The sequence below is a fragment of the Lipotes vexillifer genome, unplaced genomic scaffold, assembly GCF_000442215.2.
Source record: "Lipotes vexillifer unplaced genomic scaffold, Lipotes_vexillifer_v1.1 scaffold524, whole genome shotgun sequence".
In the NCBI taxonomy this organism is placed as follows: domain Eukaryota; kingdom Metazoa; phylum Chordata; class Mammalia; order Artiodactyla; family Lipotidae; genus Lipotes; species Lipotes vexillifer.
Window position 1 is genome coordinate 1,161,926 of NW_006774722.1, and position 21,457 is coordinate 1,183,382.

The window sequence follows — 21,457 nt, forward strand, 5'->3', positions numbered from 1 at the left end:
TTCATCGTATCTTTAACTGACAAGAGCACAGAGACTTGAACACAGCATTTCCCAAACTGCTGTATATGTGATGGCCACGTTCTTCAGACAGACTCTCTCTTATTTGCTGACATGTCTAGCTTAGTCTCATCTTAATTTATAAAACAGACAACACATGTCCATTCGATTTTTTTTTTTAATTGTCCAAGTACCACCTAAAAGCAGCTCCCATACCACACTCGGTTCCTTACTTTGGGAAACAGGGTCCATGACCCAAGCTGGCTCAAGGCTTTACCTAATAAATCTCAGCATCTTGCCCAGCAGGAGTCCATGCCAGCTGCCTCACCTCTGCCCGAATCACTCTGATTTCCCAAGCTTTGCCTTCCGGAAACAATTGGATATAAGGATAATCACTTCCACGACAAGCTTGGATTTGAACCCAGAACTTTCTCTGATGGAGGCCACACCACCCGCTGCCTTGTTTATGGGAACAATGCTGATCAGCACTGAACGCACGTGACGCTTCAAGTCCCGCACACGTCAAGTTATGGGACAGTCTGCCAAGGCTCGGGGCTGTCACTCCCCAGGGGACTTACACTCACGGCTTCTGCCTTGTACCCATCCTCACCATCAGGGGCAGAGAGCGCCAGGAGGATTGGACACACTCTGTTTTCATTATCGTGCTGGAAAATTAGATCTTGTTCCAGAAGAATCAACAGCACCTCCTGACTTGATTTTCTAACCTGGAAGAGGCAAAAGGTGAAACACAGAATGAGCCAAAGTGCTTTCAGGATCAAAGACCAAACTCCCTACGGTGAGTGCCAGGCCGGGCCCTGCCTCCTTCCCCCGCCCCCACCCGCCCCACCGTACGGATCTTCTGGCCCTTCGGTCACTTCCTCCCTCAGGCCTTAGATGAGGCCACCAACGGCACCGACTGTTCCTCTGCGCTCAGGCCACACGTCCCACTCCCCACTCGGGTCGGGTTCCCCATCTACACTCTGATGGCGTAACCAGGCTTGCACTTTGCCTTCACAACGCCTACCCCAGATTTCTACACACACACACACACACACACACACACACACACACACGCATTTTTCCTGTATGATGATACATTGCTGTCTTCCCACCGCAGAGAGTGAACTTGGAGAGTGGGTACCACGCAGGCAGGGTGTGGGAAAACACGGCGCTGTCCTCCCGACACTCTGTAGAGCCCTGGCGGGGAGGACCTGCCCTGCGAGGTGGGACATACGCACAGAGGCTCCTGGGGCCAGAGGCGGAAAGGGCAGAGTCGCAGGTGATAAGACAGGAACTGGTTATAAAGAGGCGAGCCTGGGAGGCTGGAACCCCGGAGGCCTGCCAGCAGAAAAGTTTCTGAACAGGTGCTGTTGTTCTAAGCCACCCAGTCTGTGGTACTTTGTTCTGGCAGCCCCAGGAGACTAACACCGCAAGCAGGAAAAGGGGAGAGGATAGCGTGCTCATGAGCAGAGAGATGAACTCTAGGGAGAAGTCCCGGGTGACAGCATGGGGGCGGCGGGTGGATGGCGGAGTGCGAGCCTGAAGGGCCAGTGAGGTTGGAGTGGGAAAGGCTTCCAGGTCCCACTAAGACTTCTGGCAGCTACTCCAGCACCTTGGGAGCCCCAGGGTGGAAAAGCAGAGGAGTGACAAGATTGTCTTGGCCTCAGTGAGGGTGACAGTTTAGAAACCTCGAAGGGTTCTAAGTGCTGAGAGCAGGCAAAGGGCTCCTGCGCAGGGCAGGGGACAGAGAGGAGAGGGGGTCCCTGCATGCATGTGGTCACAGAAAATCAAAGATGACTTGGGATCTTTGCCTTCAGGCACCAGTAAATAAAACAGAGAAAATAAGACTGAAGGTAAAGAGAACAGGTTTGGGTGCTGGAGGAGTTGAACTCTGCGGATCTGATGCAGTAGATCTCTAGAGAGAGCCAGCCACTGGGCTTTGGGGAAGGAGGTCAGCGACGCACCAACTCTGGAGGCCTGGCTGAGACGCGGCATCCTGGTGTTCGCACGCACAGGGACCTCCCCAGGCCCAGGGGAGCAGATGAGACCCGGCACCATGAGAGAAAAAGACGAGACAACAGCCTGAAGGGCGGGCGAGGACCAGGGCTGGCGATGGAGACTGGGGAAGACGCAGGCAGGGAGGGAAAGGCGGGGGGACACTTCCGAGCCAAACACTTGACACTGCAGTGGTGTGAATGCCGTGCCTGACCTGCGCTGTGCGATGATGACCAGTGGGGCCTCCTGGGCAGGGGATCAGCCTCTTTGAGCCTCAATCTCTTCACCTGTAGAAGTGGGCAATGATAGTACCTATCTCACAGGTGGCTGTGGGGATGAAACGACCTCATATACATAAAGGACAGTGTCTGGGGCGTATCGGGATGGAGCAACATTAATTGCTGAGTGGTCGTCCAAGAAAGGTTTCTTCAAATCCGCAAAAGCAGTTAACAGTGGCAAATGGGGCAAAAGGATAAAACAAAGGAAAAAGGAAGTCACTGGACAAATAAACAGTGAAAAAAAACAGAAATGCAACACCATAAAATAGTTCAAATGAGTGACCAAGAGCTCTCTGGATCATCGGGGATAGATCTTAAAAACGGGGGGAATAAAAGTAGGTGGCAGAAGTGAAAATACAGCCTGATGTCATTTATGTAAGGTTTTAAAGCACCCGAAACAAGACACTCTCTTATTCAGGGCCACCTACACAGGCAGTGTGACTATAAAACCCGGCATGGAAGGGTGGCAGGTTCCTACAGAAAAGGGAGAAGGGAGAATGGGATGGAGCAGGGGCCCAGTGCAGTTTTCACCATATCTGCAACCTATAAATAAAAATAAAAAGGTTTGAAGCAAAATTGCAAAATGTTAACATTTCTCAAATATACGCGGTTAGGGATATGGGTGTTTATGACATAATCCTCCCATGTGATAAAAATATTCTAAGAAATTTTAAAAATTAAAACTATTTTTGAAAAAAACCAAAACATCAGATTCCACAATGAGATTAGTTGAGTCCATGGCAAGATACCTCTCACTGGCTTCGGGACCACCAGCTGCAATACAAAGAGCTGACCCCTAACGGGAGCCCACAGAGGGTCAAGGCCACAGTGCAGACACTTGGAAAAGGAGGGATGGTGCACTCAGGGTCAAGGCCAGGGGACACAAAGATGAGGGAGACTTAGGCATGATTATAACTGAAAGAGGAAAGAGAGAGACTGGAAAATAAGCAAGCTATGAACAAGAGATAGGACCAAAGAGGGGACAGAAGACATCAGACTGGAGGAGGTCGGACGGCCGTTCCCCTGAGACAGAAGGCAAGGAGCCCAGGACAGCTACGTTACCAAAGGGAGAGTTTACAGCCAGTGCAGCTCCAAATACCTACCAGCCACCAGACCCTTTGCTAGGTCACAGAGATAAATAAAGATGACCCAGGTCCTAGTGTCAGGGGCTCAGCCTAGAATGGGAGAGAGACTATTGGTTACAATGTCCAGTAGACCTGGGCAATCCCAAAACATACACCAAATGAGCCTCATGAGCCCGGGCTCCCAACACACACAACCACACTTCTCTGCACCTCAGCTTCCTCACCTCTAAAACAAGGATGAACTCACCAGCATGCCCATTCTTCCCGAGATGGTTAGGAAGAGGAAACAAGAGCATGGTATGTCACACAGTGAGAGCTCAAGAAATCATAGCTGTTAGCAATCGAGGCAGTCATGGTGATAATACTGCTATCGTGCCCAATTCTGTGAATTTTATACCTCACAGCAGTCACTGCATGTTCAATGGTCATGAAAAGTACCTGATGATGAACAGAGAAAGACTGTCCCGAAATGCAGGTGCTGGATGGGGCCTGGCACACCCACTGCCTCAAGCAGCAAAATCTTCGTCTTGGCCAAATTACATATCCTAACTCATCGGGGACCTTCAGGCATTCCAAGCAGCCCACACAGTGGATATGTGAAGGGTCGGCATCTGTCAGAGGGAGGTGGGGACCGATGGGAGGAGAGAGGCATTGGGAAGGAGCAGGGAGACCAGCAGGAACGGAAGGAAGGGGCTGGGCGGATGCCTGTGGTGTCCACGGCGGGATGGGGACGGGAGGCCCATGGAGGAGGCTGGGCTGTGCCTGAGGGCGTTAAAGAGTCTGAAGACTGTTCACTAAGATGCGACTTCATCATATTTCTGTGTTTAAAGACGACAGGAAGGGCAGAGGGGGTGTCTCAAGAGGTTATGTGTTTGTTACGGAAACAAAGGAGACTTGGGTCTAACTAGCTGTAGGAGATGAGAGAAGGAAGGATCTGGATGGTTCCCAGGTTGTGGCTCTGGGGAACTGAATAAAGTGGATGGTGGTTCCATTCATTGAGAGAGGGGATGAAGACTGAAGGCCTCTGTTTTCTCTGGGAAGTAAAATGCAAGGTCACCGGCTAGGCGCAAGGCAGGGTGAGGTGAAGAGGCTTGATGAAAGTGGCAAAGGTCTAAAAGAGCTGCCAAGGATAATGTGAAAGGCAGCTGATGAGGGACAAGTAGAAGGATTGCCAGGCAGCACTTGCAATGGCCCCAGTCAGTGCACGATGTGACTCCCCTACCAAGATGAGAACCCAGGATGGAGGGGGCCGGTGGGCTGGGGGCGGCAGGGCCGGGAGGGTGGAAGCGCGGTCCAAGGGGAAGAAATGGAGTGTGATGGTGGACATGGCCTAAAGGGCAGGATGAGAGAGGGAGCAGCTGAGGAAGAACAGGAAGTAAGAGCAGGGCACAGAGGGGGTCGGGGAGCCAGAGGTCTCCAGGGCAGGTGGGCTCAGGGTGGTGGGAAGTCAATGGTGAGAGAGTAGACAACATCTTCAGGACTTCAGAGGAGGCAGCTCTGGAGACCCCAGAAAAGGAGCGACCGAGGTACAGCAGGGCGGAGGCGGGCAGTGGAGGTGCGTGAACAGCACAGGCCGATAGCGGGGAGGGCCGGCTCTGCGCCACGGACACGACTCCTCAGCAAATGCAGGCTAAGTGTCAGGAACCACACGAGAGCCTGGGACCAAAACCACGGCTCCTGCCTCCCTCCTCTGGAGTCGAATGTAAGACAGTGATACATGACAGAGGCCAAGGACGTGTCAAGTCCCCCAACCCAGCATAACTTCATTTTTAAGAATGTATCCAAAGGAAAAAGAAAAGCCGACAGAAAAATAAAACTGCACCTTTTGTGACGCTCACTGCATCTACAGGACAAGAAAGCTGAAAGGAAGCTAAGCATTCAAAAAAATTAAAAATATGAAGATTATGAAGATGTACAATGTCTATGACACACAGACGAGCTTCCTAGGGTAGAAAAATCCGTCCTACTCATCTCTTCATCCCCAGCACGAAGCACCATGCTCAGCTCATAATGGGCACTCAGAAGCTGTCTGAACAAATGAATGGATGGAGGAAACTGCATCGCATTATGATTAGACCTATGTAGGAAAACATGTAAGCACCCGGAGAAGAAAATGCGAAAATAATCAAAATACTGATGACAGGACAGTGGAGGCAGGATGACTTCTTTCCTTATTTAAAACCATCCTTGGGCTTCCCTGGTGGCGCAGTGGTTGAGAGTCCGCCTGCGAATGCAGGGGACACAGGTTCGTGCCCCGGTCCGGGAAGATCCCACATGCCGCGGAGCGGCTGGGCCCGTGAGCCATGGCCGCTGAGCCTGCGCGTCCGGAGCCAGTGTTCCGCGACGGGAGAGGCCACAACAGTGAGAGGCCTGCGTACCGCAAAAAAAAAAAAAAAAAAAAAAAAAAGATACAAATATAAAAATCAAGTAAGTAAAAGCCCTATAATCTTAAATTTGAGTTGGAAATATCAATATAAACTCATGAGGAATTTTTATTTTTTAAGAAAATAAATTCCTCTGTCACTAGAAGCCATGACCACTCTTGTAGCAATGAGCATCTCTGGTACCCACATTCTCGTTTCTTATTATTATTTCCCTCATAAAGGAACCAGGGCTCCTTGGAGAAATAGCTGATTCCAGGTAAAGTGAGCTAGCAAAGTCTACTGGATCACATTAAGAAAATTCAGGAGCCAACTTGAAGGGTTACCTCTGGTCAAAACTAGGACAATTTGATTATTAAAAAGAAAAAAACTACAGTGGCTTAAAACATATCTAATATGTTAAAATTCGGGAGTTCATAATAGTACTCAACATAAAATTTTAAAACCTAATTGGTAACCGTGTAGATTATTAGGATACCGACTGATTATTCTAGAAACTGGTAAATAAAGGGGAAAAGTAAATCATTTAACCTGTCTCCCATAGACAGTTTTTCAGAGTTACCAAATAGCTGAGGGGGGAAGTTCTTTATGGAAGAATTCCAGCTATTAAATTAAGAAGGAATGATGAGGGATTCCCTGGTGGCGCAGTGGTTAAGAATCCGCCTGCCAATGCAGGGGACTCAGGTTCAAGCCCTGGTCTGGAAAGATCCCACATGCTCTGGAGCAACTAAGCCCACAACTACTGAGCCTGCACTCAGAGCCCGTGAGCCACAACTTCTAAGCCCGCGTGCCACAACTACTGAAGCCCACACGCTTAGAGCCTGTGCTCTGCAACGAAAGAAGCCACCACAATGAGAAGCCCACGCATCACAGCAAAGAGTAGGCCCCGCTCACTGCAACTAGGGAAAGCCTGCGGGCAGCAACGAAGACCCAACGAAGCCAAAAATAAATAAATAAATAAATTTATTTTTAAAAAAGAAGAAGGAATGATGTTGATAACAGATACACACTACTATATATAAAAAAGATAACCAACAAGGACCTACTGTATAGCACAGGGAAATACACTCAGCATTTTGTAATAACCTATAAGAAAAAAGAATCTGAAAAAGAATATATATACATATGGGGCTTCCCTGGCGGCGCAGTGGTTGAGAGTCCGCCTGCCAATGCAGGGGACACAGGTTCGTGCCCCGGTCCGGGAAGATCCCACATGCCGTGGAGCGGCTGGGCCCACAAGCCATGGCCGCTGAGCCTGTGCATCCGGAGCCTGTGCTCCACAACGGGAGAGGCCACAGCAGTGAGAGGTCCGCGTACCGAAAAAAAAAAAAAGAATATATATACATATGTATGTATGTATGTATGTATAACTGAATCACTTTGCTGTATACCTGAAACTAACACAACATTGTAAACCAACTATACATCAACAAAAAATAGAAAATAAAAGAAGGAATGACGGAATTAGAGCATCACAATTTTGCAACCTCTAACAAAATTCCAGATCTAGGTGATGATCACCAATGGTTGACCACAGATTGATGAGGAACTCTGTCATAAACAGATAAGCCTGACAAAACCTAATCCGGTGACCACACTGCTTTTGTGCTTCCTGATTTGATGCAGCAGGAAAACACAGCAACACCTAAAAAGTGTTCTCACTATACGATACAAAAATCTGAGTCTGACTGAGCCTCTAGACTTCACCAGTTTGGAGGAAATGCTGGGAAAAGAGGAACATCTCAAACAACACTGGAAATGCAATCAGCCGGATCACAAATGTGGGAAAACCTATAGGACTAATGACCTAGTTTCCTCAACAAATACATAGCAGAGGAGGAAGAACTGTTACAGATTAAAGGGGATTTAAAAGACACATCAATCGAATGCAATGTGTAGACCTTGTGTGTATTCTGATTTGAACAGACTATCTGCAAAGAGCAGATTTATGACAAAACTGGGGAAATTTGAACAGTCACTAGATGTTAGATGATATTAAGGACCTACTGATAGTTTTTATACTTGTGATAATGGTACTGTCGTTATGGGGTTTTTTTAAGTGTCTGTATTTCTTAGGGAGCAGTACTAAAGCGTTTACAGTTGAAATGTCTGGGAAATGCTTTCACCTGGCTTGGATTTATCTGGATAAGCTAAATGAAAAACGACTGGTCAAGTGTTAATGATAGTTGGAGCTGGGTGGAGAGTACATGGGCATTCATTTTAATACTCTCGCCACGGCTAGGTGGGTTTGAAAATTTACATAATAAAAAGTGGGGAAAAAAAGAAGTATGATAATAAGAATGCGTGCCATCTACCTTCCTATGTGATTAAAGAAACTGGGCACAAAGGGACCTTTCGTTCTTGAGTCACTTAACTCTAAGCAGCTGTTTTCTGAATTATGAATATCAGCGAAAATAAGACGAAAGAGAATTTGCTACAAAGACCTTAAGGTTATAATTTTTCACACCTGCTTGTTTGGATCTGTGAGGCACCGCACCACGACGGGTATGAGATGTTCAGAGAGCACCACTGGAAAATCAGGCCTGTTTTCTTGTAGAAAAATGGCAATAGGAGGAATTTGTTCCAGCAGCTCAGCCCGCACTGTGGGCTCTGCAGCAATAACAAAATGAGACAAAGCATTATATAAGAATAAGCCAAGCATCTTATAGAGTATGTACTGATAGTCTCTAGCTTTTCTTACTAAAATACTCTTCATCAAGGAAATTAGACAAATGCAGGTTAAAAATCATTTCCCACTTAGAGTATTTTTATGCTACAGACAAGCTTAAAAAGCTGATAAGCTATACGGCAATATAAAAACATAAAAAGAAGAGAGAATGACAAGTCTATTATAACAAGCCATACATAAATCAAGGAGGGGCAAGAGGGCTGCATGCCGGGCCAGCGTCCAAAACCCATTACAACTAGCGGCATATATGCGAGACCGATGGGTTGTGCTTATTTAAATTCCAGTCAGAATGTACAGAATGTATACATTACAATAATTCTTTCACAAATGCACTCCCCCACGATCCACGCACCCCAATTATTTCTAAGACAAAGCATTAAACAAAAGAGCGGCTCTAGCTCCAATATACCACATTAAATTTAACACAAACATATAATTGCTTCAGCACTGTAAACGGTGACTCATTTACAAAGAGAATCCATTTAAGGACTCAAAACATCCACTTGGGCCTTTTTAAAAGCGTTGTGTCATACTCATATGAATATTTTAAACTAATATGGGAGCTATATGGAAGGGTTTATTTTTCTATTTTCAGTTAAAATGATCAAACTCTAAAGCAAGCCAATCAGCTATCAAAGCTTATATACAATTTCTTGGAAATGTACAACTTAAAAATAAAAGTATACAATCCTTGTACAAACCTGCATCTTCTGACAACCTGACCACGACCTCCATTACCGTCTTCTTCATTGTTACTGAAGCCCCGGAAGATATCAAGCAGCCCTCTGGCAATAATCTGACTGTGGAAGCGAGAAAGGATCCATACAGTTATGTGTGCTAATTCCGGCATGTGCTACGAGCAGGTAATACAATCATGGGGGAAAGGAAAGTCAGCCACCTCCACCCAGAGGGAGTAGACACGGTCAAGCAACATGCAAAGGTGCTCAACATCTTATAAGACGAGGACCCATATCCTCCAGTCTGGCAGTCACTGGAGGTGGAAACTGTCCACCTGCACAAAAGAAAACCTTTTTCTCCTTTTCTGACTGATTCTTCAGGCCTAGATAGACTTGGAAAAGAGGTCCCATGACAGCGGGAGGGAATTAAGTGACCAATAAAATGCAGAAGGGAAAGGTCCAAAGGGACATCCGATGGCCATCTCAATCTCGAATGGCCTCTATCCTCTAGGTGTCAGTAGCAGCCCCCTGGCTGCCCCCTCCCCATGATGTGACAATCAACAATGTCTCTAGGGCTTCCCTGGTGGCGCAGTGGTTGAGAGTCCGCCTGCCGATGCAGGGGACACGGGTTCATGCCCTGGTCCGGGAGGATCCCACTTGCCGCGGAGCGGCTGGGACCCTGAGCCATGGCCGCTGAGCCTGCGCGTCCAGAGGCTGTGCTCCGCGGCGGGAGAGGCCACAGCAGTGAGAGGCCCGCGTACCGCAAAAAAAAAAAAAAAAAAAAAAAAATGTCTCTATATATTGCCAAATGTCCACTGGGGGCAAAATCACCCCTGGTTGAGAACCACTGCATTAAAGGATGCCGGGCAAAAGGCATAAAGGAACTCTCTGTACCATCTTTACAGCAATTCTGTAAATCTGAAGTTACTTCAAAATAAGGTTCAAAGACAAAACAAAACACAAAGACCAAAAAAAGCCACAGTGGGGTAACACGACCCCCACTAGAAGAACTAAAATTATAATAACAATACCTAGTGCTGATAAAGACATGGAGCAACAGGAACTCACAGATTTTGCTTGTGGGAATGCAAAATAGCACAACTGTTACTTGGAAAACAATTTGGCAGCTTCTCAAAAAGTTAAATGTACACTTATCATTCAACACAGCAATTCCCTCTTAGGTATGTACCCAAATGAAATAAAAACATACGTCCACACAAAGACTTGTACACAAAGGTTCATATTAGCATCATTCATAATAGCCACAAGATGGAAAACATCTCAATATCTGTTAACTGGGGAATGCATACACAAAACACAGAATATCCATACTATGGAATATGACTCAGCAATAAAAAGGAGATAACTGCTGGTAACAACAGGGAGGAATTTCAAACACATTTTGCTAAGTAAAAGCCAGCAGGAAAGACTACATACCACATGATTCCATTTTTAGGAAATTCTTAAAAAGGCAAAACCTTAGCATCAAAAAACAGATCAGTAGTTGCCTGGGCCAGCGGTGGTGAGAGAGGGGGAGACTGACTGCAAAGAGGCAAACAAGGAAACAAGGGGCTGATGGAAATGTTGAAACTTGACCATGGAGATGACTGCATGAGTGCATGCATTTACCCCAAATTCACCTCACTGGACGCTCTAAGTGGGTGGATTTTATTGCATGAAAAGTATGCCTTGATAAAGGTGTTTGTTTCAAAGACACTGATGAGGGGAAAAGTCAATGGGATCAACAGTGGCTAACGGTGGCCTGGAGGCCTTGGTGTGCCTGCAAAGAGGGACTGGCGTTCCTGATGGGTGTCTTGGAGCAAATGGAAAGGAGCCTCTGTCTGCCTCTGTCTGCTCCTCTGGGTACCTGACAATCTAGAAATAATACACGTCTCTGTGTCATTTCTGGCCAAGCATCGGGAGAAGAGCTGAGGTCGAAAACCCACCTTGATTTTCAGAAAAAGATGACGAGAAATGTGGAATTCAAAGAGGCATCTTTTGGCCCAACATACTACAGGAAGAAATCCATCGGCTCGAGCCTGCCCATGGAGAGACTTATACCACCCCTGGGATGAAAGGTCGAGATCTGACAGCCAGGAGGTTTGGGGAAGCCGGAACAGACACTATAAAGTCCCTGATTACATTTCACTGGACCACGTTCATGGCAGCCTCCCGGGGGAAATCAAGCAACTAAGATCCCCACTCTGCTTGTAGGGCCATAGAACGGATAGACAGAACTGCATCCAGCCTCAAGTGGTCACAGGAGGCCTGCCCTCTTAAGGAAAGCAAGGAAAGGGGTAAGAGAGGGCCCTGAAGCAGGGACACATCCACCGCTGTGAATGCAGAACGCAAGAGAGCTAAAGACGCAAACAGACTGGTGCTTTGGCACCAACACTTTGGCTGCTTGATGCTGGAATGACCTGGAGAGGTCATAGCGGATGAGCAGATCAGAGTCGACACTTCTGTCAGCTGTGCTCATGACGTGAAAGAACAGTGGACAACTGTGCACCTCAGCAGAGTGTGAGGACGCTTAAATGAGATCATGAGATCGTGCACGTGAAGCTCAGAGCATGGCACCTGGCACACGATGAGTCCTCTAGTGCATCAGCCATCAACCATATTACGATATAAGCAAAGAATTGCAAGCAAAATGTCTATCAAAAGAGGGAAGCTAAAATAAATTATGACGTAGCTATACACTGGCATACCATACAACCATTTTTAAAGGTACCTATAGAAATGCACTGAGTTACAAAGATGCCCATGATACATGAAATGAAAAAACAAGAGGAAGAATTTTACATACAGTATGAACCCATTTCTTAACAGAACTATGTTTTTGCATATGTGTGCAATACACGTACATATAAACACACTCATATATATGTACACTCATTTAGGAAACGTGTGGAAGGATATATACACTGAACGGCTCATGGTTACTATCTAAGATTATAGTGTGGAAGGGAGGGAGACTCTCACTATTTAACTCCTGAAACTGCTAAATTTCAAAGAGCATGTATTATTTCTGTGAATTTTTTTTAAACATACAGAAAGAGGATGGCTTGATTTCACATGGCAATGTTCCCTGGAAATGTCACCACGGAAGGAACCCTTGGTGTCTCTGTCCCTTCTTTCCCTCAGCCACTCGTGCAGTTATGATTATGAGTTTAGCACCACTGGCTCTGGACTAGGGGCAGGAAGCGAGGGGTGCAGAGACCAGCAAGTTCCAGGTCCCGCTCTGAAGGAGCTCACAGTCGAGGTCTGTAAGGAGGCAGGAAAATCGATGATGACCAACAGTGATGCGATTCTAAAGACAGAGAAGGACGTGGAGGAACGAGGCAGGGAGACGAGCGTGCGGATGAGCGGGTGTTGGGTAGGGAGACGCGGAGGGGTGAGATCATCGGCCGCCGAGGTGGGAACAGTCAGACGAGGACTTGAAAATACGTCTGATTCACGTGCTGCAGGTCACTGGAAGAGCTGGACATGCTGGGGCAGTTAGGGAATATGGGGACCCTCTGTACTTCCTGCTCAGTTTTTCTGCAAACCTAAAACTGCTCACAAAAATAAAGTCTGTTAATTAAAGAAAAAATTAAAGTGAAATAAAAACCTCCCAACAAACAAAAGCTGCGAGAATTCACTGACAGTTGTCTTGTGCTAACAAGAATTGTTAAAGGAAGTTCTTGAGGCAAAAGGATATCTGACAGAAATGGACAGTTTACAAAAAGAACTAAAAAGCACGAAAATGGTAAAAATGATAGCAAATATAAAAAATATTTTTCTCGGGCTTCCCTGGTGGCACAGTTGTTGAGAGTCCGCCTGCCGATGCAGGGGACGTGGGTTCGTGCCCCGGTCCGGGAAGATCCCACATGCCGCGGAGCAGCTGGGCCCGTGAGCCATGGCTGCTGAGCCTGCGCGTCTGGAGCCTGTGCTCCACGATAGGAGAGGCCGCAGCAGTGAGAGGCCCGCGTACCGCAAAAAAATATATATGTATACATATTTTTTTTCTCATTTTAGTTGCTTTAAAAAGATAGTTGACTATCTGAAGCAAATATAGTAATAACAAGGTATTGTAGGGTTTGTAACTTGTGCAGAGGTAAAATGTAGGAAGACAATAGGGGGCGAGGAAACAGAAGTCCACTGCTGTAAGGTTCTTATACTGCATCCTGCACTGCATGAAGAATGGAATAATTTTATTTGAACAGTTGGAATAAGCTAAAGAAATATACTATAATCTCTAGAACAACCAATAAAAAATTTTAAAAGAGGTATAACTAATAAGTCAATAGTGGAGATTAATTGGAATTATTAAAAAAATCATTCGAGGGCTTCCCTGGTGCGCAGTGGTTGAGAGTCCACCTGCTGATGCAGGGGATGCGGGTTCGTGTCCCGGTCTGGGAAGATCCCACATGCCGCGGAGCGGCTGGGCCCGTGAGCCATGGTCGCTGAGCCTGCATGTCCGGAGCCTGTGCTCCGCAACGGTAGAGGCCACAATAGTGAGAGGCCGGCGTACTGCAAAAAAAAAAAAAACTCATTTGATTTTTCTTAAAAAGGCAGGAAAAGAGGATAATACCAGGAAGAATTGAGACAAACAGAAAACAAAGTGCAAGACAGTAGATTTAAACTGAACCACATCAATAGTAACAAATGTAAATGAGCTAAACATTCAAATTAAAAGGCAGATTGTTAAACTGGATAAGAAAGCAGGACCCAACTATAGGCTTTCTACAATAACCAGGCTTTAAATATAAGACATAGGAAGGTTAAAAACAAAAGTATAGGCAGAAATATACCATACAAATACTAATCAAGAGAAAGCGGGAGTATATATATATTAAACATAGTAAGCTTCAGAAAAAGGAATATTACTAGAGATAAAGAGGGACATTGCACACTGATCAAGAGATCAATTTATTCAAGAACACAGGGCAATACTAAGTGTGTACACACCCAAGAACACAGCTTCAAAATACACAAAATGAAAACTGTTAGAATTGAAAGAAAAACAGATAAATCCATGATTATAGTCACAGATTCCAACATTCCTCTCTCAGTAATCGACAGAACAAGAAGACAGAAAATAAATAGGAATAAAGAAGACCTGAATAATGTTTTCAAACAACTTTCCAAGTTGACATTGATAGGATACTCTACCCAAAAACGTTGGGATGCACGTTCTTTTCAAGTGCACATGAAACATGCAACAAGTTAGAGTAGATTTCTGAGCCATAAAACAAATCTCAGCAACTTGTAAAGAAGAGAAATAGTACAAAGTATGTTCTCTAACCACAAAAGACTTAAACTAAGAATCAAATAACAGCAAGATACCTGAAAAATCTTCAAATATTTCTAAATTAATCAATATACTTCTAAATAACTCATTGGTCAAAGGAGAAATCATTATGGATGTTAAAAATACTCTATACTAAAAGGTAATTAAAATATTACCTATCAGAACTTGGGGATGCAACTAATATAATATTTAAGTATTTATAATACTTAATATAGTACTTAATAGCAATCTTAAAATGTAAAATGCAGATGTTATAAAGGAAAGGCCAAGAAAGTAAAATGTTAAGCATTCCTCACAAGAAGAAAAAGAACAGCAATTAAATTCCCCCCCCGAAAAAACTCCAAGGAAGAAAATAATACAGATTAGAGCAAAAATTACTGAACTAGAAAATGAACATATAACAGAGGAATTCAAAGACAAAACTTGATTCTTCAAAATAACTAAGAAAATTGATAATCCTCTGGTAAGAATCATCTAGGGAAAATAAAGAGAAAAGGCAACAAGAGCCAACAACAGGATGGAAAATGGGGCCATACTACAGATTTCACAGACAATAAAAAGAAAATTACCATTTTCCAACACTTGCCAACAGACAATGAAATAACAGATCTAAGCGATGATTATTTGTGACCATTAAAATCATTAGAAGAAAGGCTGGTAAGGAATTTTGTAGTGAAAGAATCGAACACCTGCGCCCACTGCTCAATATTAACATCTCAACCAGATCTTGCCTCCTGATGTTTTGTAATAAAAAGTACACAAGACAACATATGAAGTATTGTTTAAAAGAAAATTGAAGCAGAATCTAATCAAGTCTCCAAGTTTAATTTTCAGTTTACAGAAAATACAGAGAACAAAGGAACACATGAAATTATACCATGAGAATAATGACCACCAAATCCAGAATGTGGAAAATTCTACAAGACTAATGACCCCTTCAAGAGGGACTTCCCTGGTGGTGCAGTGGTTGAGAATCTGCCTGCCAGGGCTTCCCTGGTGGCGCAGTGGTTGAGAGTCTGCCTGCCGGTGCAGGGGACACGGGTTGGATCCCTGGTCCGGGAAGATCCCACATGCCGCGGAGCGGCTGTGCCCGTGAGCCATGGCCGCTGAGCCTGCGCGTCCAGAGCCTGTGCTCCGCAACGGGAGAGGCCACAACAGTGAGAGGCCCGCGTACCGCAAAAAAAAAAAAAAAGAAATGATACAATTTACATTAGCCTAAAAGATCAAATACCTAGAACTAAATCTAACAAGATACAAAAGATCTCTACAACAGAAAACCATGTATTATAGTTTTATAGTTATTTATGTGTATGTTTATACATGTATATGTATATATGTGTATACACACACACACAGGGAAAGTGAAGAAAACCTTAAAAAATGGAAGGAGTAGAAACCTAGATATTGTAAGGATATCAATTCTTTACATATTGATTTATAGATGCAATGCAATTGCAGTGAAAATCCCAGCAGTTTTTTTTTCTAGAAACTGATAAACTGGTATTAAAATACACTTGGAAATGCAAAGGGCCAACAGCAGCCAGGACAATCTTGAAGAACAAAGTGGGAGAGCAAGGTACCAGGTAATCTCTCTGATACCAAGACTTTGATGACAAAGTTGCAGTAATGAGGACGGTGGGGTCCTGGTTCTACGACAGATAAACAGCCAATGCAGCAGACTAGAGAGTCAGAAACGGACACCTGACTGAAGACAAAGGTGGCAATGCAGAGCAGAGATCAAAGTGCTCTCAATGAATGGCCCTGGGTTAACTGGAGACCACAGGAGGGAAATGAAACCTGACTTCTCCCTCACATCATACCAAACAAGAAAAGCAATGCCAGGTGGACTGTGGCTCCCAGTGTGAATGGGAAACAACAAAACTTCAGGAAGACAGTGTAAGAAAATACGCTAGTGGCCTGGGGGGAGGCAGACGTCTCCTACACAGAACATGAAAAGCACAGACCCTAAAAGAGAAAGTTGCTAAACCGTGGACTACATGCCTCAATGAAGAGCGGCTCATCAAAAGACGCCGCTCGCAGCACCCTCCCTTCCCCAGCTGTAGATCTGGGATAATAATTGGGCTCGCTCAGTAGCACTTGCTGTGAGCTCACCTTCTATGATTTAACAGATGTAAAAGCAGAGACTATAATTTTTTAAAGGAGTAGTAAGAATAGACAGTGAGTAGGAACCAGTCTTAACAGAACCTGTCCTTCAGGGAAGGGATGCGGGGAGGGCCGGGGAGAGTCCACAGAATTGTCAGAGTGAGAGAGGGTTTTTAAGTGGAAGGAAAGGGCCCGTAGAAGGGGTGACAAGGAAGAGACAGAAGACGGAGGGAGACAGGAGACGAGAGAGCGCCTTCTCTGAGGGAGGAGGGAAGTGCCAGCAGATGCAGGTTTGGGCGGACTGGGAACTGAAAGGGATGCCTTAGTCTCTGCTTTCCTCCTGAAGGAAGAGTCAAGGTCATCTGCTGAAGGGAAGAGACGTGGTCTGGGCCCGGAGGAGGGTCCTGCCAGCACCATGAGGAGCGACAGCAGAATGTGCAGGACAAGTGGCACAAAGGTCCCTGAAGCCCAGTGCCGTCAAGACACAAGACAGGCGAGCAACGCACCGACCGATGCTTCTCAACTGTGGGACACGTTCTACTTTTCTGAGCACCGTACATGTGAAGGAAAGCCAGTTAGCAATCCTAATTATTTAAATCCCATTAAATTTCACCACCGTCTCCTTCCTGGCTTACCTGGTGGTCAGTAAAACAGCAACAAGAATAATGGGAAACCCTAATAACGCAGTGCTGTTCAGGCAGACTCCCAGCATCCAGGGAACAGCCCGTATTCCACCTCCACCACGCCTCCTGCAAGGCTGTCACAGACAGGTGGCAGCCAGTGGCCCCTTAACCGTACGCAGGCCAGGCACAGCTTACCCGTTGAAGATGCTGCTGCTGAAAGTGTACTTTTCCAGGCGAGCAAGTGCAGGCAGGTTGTCCTGGCCCAGAACGTCCAAGAAGGCTGTCACCCTCATGCCGTCGCATGAGGGACCGTAGTCCTCAAATCCATCTACAGGGGAAGAGGGGAACCACACTCATAAGTGCGCACCAACTGGGACTGGTCACACCTGGGCAAGACGGGGCCGGTCGCACACCTTCTGCTTTCGCAGGCCTTCCCGGCTGAAGCCTCTGAGTGCAGCAGACTTGACAATGCATGGAAAAATGCAGGGGGCAGGTTAATAAACCAAGGGAAGGGTGATGAGACCAGAGCCTTCGAGAAGGGCCAAACGCCCTCCCTTCAGGGCTGCTGGTCTGATGCACTCTCACCACCGTGGATAGGACCCTCTCTGCCATCTGGGACACAGAAGCAAGTGAACAAAGCGCTCGCCCCTATGAAAACTGGCCACGGAGCTCTACGCAAACACATTTAAAACGGTCGAAAGAAAAAGAAGTTTGACCCCTAAGCAAGAATCTGATGGCAAGTCCTCAGCGCCATATCTTGTCTTGGCCTAAACGTCCTCACTATGCAGCTTCACCCACTCCATGACATGGAGTCCCATCAACCCTCAGCCCTGGCCTGGCAACACCCAACCAGACCCCTCCACGTGGATGTCTAACAGGTGCCTCCAACTCACTCTGGCCAAAAATGAGCCAGCTGTCATACTGCCTCTTCCTCTCCAAGCCTGCTCTCCCCTGTACCCCCAACTGAGGGCAGGCATCCCCTCCCTCCAGTGTAACGCCAAACGTCCCTGGAATGGAATGAATCCCCCAACTTCTATGTATTAGTTGCGTGACCAGAGTAAGTGACTTAACCTGTCTATGCTCCCGTATTCTAACATGTAGGCTGCATACAAAACCCTACCCTTGCCCGGTCCAGATGCTGGAACAAGTGAGTTTGTGCGTGGCAAGACCAACGGGATCTGGCCCCTCATGATCTGGCCTTGACCCCGGCCACCACCCTCTACGCACCCACGTGTCAGGGGTGGAAAGGCTTCCCTCCTATTCCCTGAACTGAAATAGCTGGGCGAGAAGCACTACTGCAAAAAGAGCAGAGGGTTCCTACGTGGCAGACAGAAAAACCACGGTTAATTTAGGCAGTAACTGGTAACAGTTGAAAACAAGAGATGACAAGTTTGTGCCTAGGTGCTTACTCTTCTTTGAAACATTAACCACATTTTTTTTCTCAACTAATTCTTTTAGTAAAAGCTAGTAATTAGAGCCTATTAAAAATGTACACTGTATAACAGTTACCCAGATAATTCTAACACAGAATTAGACATTTGTAGAAACAAATGTGTGTGCCACGATCAACGATGTCATTCTCCTGCAGGGTCCCTCCTGGGAGCACCAGGCCCCTAACCACAGTCATGTGGCATAGGTTATTCTCAGTACCTTTCGGGACCCAGGAAGAATATGCAACCTCCAACCCACAGACGGTCACAGAGCACTGCGGACCCGGCCTGGAGTGGGCTTTAAAACACCGAGTTCAAAACAGACAGCTTTGGGACCTGATGATGTCCACAGACATACATGCCCTTTTCACACATACAACTTTTCATAAGGATCAGGTTTCAAAACATCCTCTGAGGCCCAACCGTGTACTTCATGGGTTAAGAACTCCTGTTTTAAAGTAACAGAAAATATTTCTTCAAAAACCTCTGCTTATGGGCTTCCCTGGTGGCGCAGTGGTTGAGAGTCCGCCTGCCAATGCAGGCGATGCGGGTTTGTGCCCCGGTCTGGGAAGATCCCACGTGCCGCAGAGCGGCTGGGCCCGTGAGCCATGGCCGCTGAGCCTGCGCGTCCGGAGCCTGCACTCCGCAACGGGAGAGGCCGCAACAGTGAGAGGCCTGCATACCACAAAAACAAAACAAAACAAAACAAAAACCTCTGCTTATCGGAGACCTAAAGAACTTAGCAATTCATTCTACGAAAGAATAATTGTTATTAGAGAACATTAATGATTCTACTACACTAACTATGTACATGGAAATAAAAGCCATAAGCCATAAAATATTGGATAATAACTAAACTTTATTGGTTACTTCCCATAGGCCAGGAACTGTGCTAAGAGCTTTCTGTATAGCAGTAGTTCACTAAACCCTGACAATAACCATATTAGCCCATGTTTCCGTTAAGGGAATTGAAGCTCAGAGAGGTTAAGAAGGTTGCCGAAGGTCACACAGCTACAGAGTGGCAGAGTCAGAATCTGAACGCAAACAGTCGGACTCTAGATGTTGCACTATGCTGTCCTGCCAGAAAGGAAACCGAAATTTTAATTTTAATTTTCAAAGAAATCCCTCCCTCCTCCCTGCCCGGGATTCAGCCACAGTGGCGTTCCCTTAGTTCATCAAACACACCGAAAGCCTTCATCTCGATGATTTTGTCCGTGCTGTTCCCACTGCCTGGGACACTACCACTCCTTAATCGCTACGCCCTACCCCAGCCTGGGTGTCACTGTCCAAAAGAGCCTTCCCCTGACCTTTGGGGGAAGGCCAGTCCCTGGCTACAGCCTCTCCTGGAGCTGTGGCTCTCCCGTCCTGACGCCGCCACAGAGGTGCTGGCACCAGCTTTTGTGGCTGCTCGTGTCTGTCTCCCAGCAGCTCTGCCTGCTCCACGGAGGGGCTGTAACCCCAGCACCCAGTATAATACCTGACAAGTAACAGGTGCTCAATAAAAAGTAGTGCCGTGAAGGAACACCAAAAGAAACTTAAATGAATGAAAATACTCAATTTTTTTTTAAAAAAGAATGTTATAATATAAAATCATAAAGAAGCGAGAAGGAACCTTAGCACATGCCTTGATAAATTCCCTCATTTTATATTCAGAGCCCCCAAAGCCAGCAGCAAAAACTGGAATTCTTAGAACCTAAATGTTCTGCATTCCGGCCCAGCACTCTTCCGAGAGATGTGCAGAAAGACCTACTGAGATGAAGGCTGAAAGCACAACAAAGCCAAAGGCAAGGGTTGTGGCCTCCGAGGCAACTGAAGGAAGTCAAGAGAGACTTCCGTTTCCAGCCGAGAAGGTAAAGGACCTGCAAGGTTTACACAACTAGAAAACCAGGAAAAATATCAATGAAACAAAAGTTTCCAGGCACTGGACAAGAAGCAGCCCAGCACTAGTATCTCCCAGAGAAGATCTCTCCTTGTCACAAACAAGGAGAGCCCTGAGGTGGCAGCGGCTGACCGCCTAGAGGGTTCTCAGCTGCAGAGCAGGAAGCGTGAGGAGGCCAGGGGAGGGGAGGGACCCGCAGAGATCAGCACAGCAGCCCCGGAAGATAAACCACTTGTGTGTTGCTAGGAAACAACTGCTTTAGCAGAAGTTGACACCCTATGGTCAACATTTAAGACCTACACACAGGTAGGGCTAAGGCACTAGACTTCTGATGCTTATACGGGGATAAAAAAATAAGGGTGGTGAATTTGAAACCAAGCCCCCAATATAAGACAATTGTGGAAAGGGGGCTACAGTTAAGGTGGGAGTAGGGTAAAGGACGCTCACTCCTGAGAAATCAAAACCACAGCCTTGCATGACCTATGGGTGTAGGTTTACACGATTTGCAAAGTGTAGGCGCCTCACACTGAGCAACTGGGAGGATCACTGTCCAGATTTATTCCAATTCCAGGCATCCCTGCTGAAGCAAACAAGCTGTTCTAAAGAGACTTACAATCCAGTAAGCATGCACCTTCATAAAACAATCCCTGCTGAAGATAAACATGCAATAAAATTTTTCAAACTATACATGGTTACAAACCGTCAAGAGGAAGGGTTAACAGACATAACAAATGAGAATTTGCACCCCAAGGTTAGAGATATTAGGAAAAAATCTGCAGTACACTGTCAGAGAATTATGCACAGAATGAACAGAGTTTTTAAGGTAGAGGCACCATAATGAGAAACGAGGAGAGTGCAGGGTGGGAGGAACAGGCACGTTTGAAAAAGAACCAAGTAGAGACAATTTAATTAAAAATTCAGTAGCTGGGGCTTCCCTGGCGGCACAGCGGTTGAGAGTCCGTCTGCCGATGCAGGGGACACGGGGTCGTGCCCCGGTCCGGGAAGATCCCACATGCCGCGGAGCGGC

General features: G+C 46.2%; 2 protein-coding genes across 2 annotated transcripts in view; one reads left to right on the forward strand and one right to left on the reverse strand.

Annotated features, from left to right (window-relative positions):
- The window catches only part of LOC103088246 (putative serine/threonine-protein phosphatase 4 regulatory subunit 1-like), a 53,215-nt gene extending 35,291 nt beyond the window's left edge, over positions 1 to 17,924 (reverse strand). Inside the window, 6 exon segments of the mRNA XM_082930854.1 lie at positions 576 to 722; positions 8,204 to 8,346; positions 9,127 to 9,164; positions 9,166 to 9,225; positions 17,317 to 17,449; positions 17,903 to 17,924. Of these exon segments, the coding sequence (XP_082786980.1) occupies positions 576 to 722; positions 8,204 to 8,346; positions 9,127 to 9,164; positions 9,166 to 9,225; positions 17,317 to 17,449; positions 17,903 to 17,924 (543 nt within the window).
- A 2,032-nt stretch (positions 17,925 to 19,956) lies between these two features.
- Positions 19,957 to 21,457, forward strand: part of RAB22A (RAB22A, member RAS oncogene family) — a 65,062-nt gene continuing 63,561 nt past the window's right edge. Inside the window, exon 1 of the mRNA XM_007449456.1 lies at positions 19,957 to 19,961. The gene's annotated coding sequence lies outside the window, so the exon portion shown is untranslated. The remainder of the gene's footprint in view (positions 19,962 to 21,457) is intronic.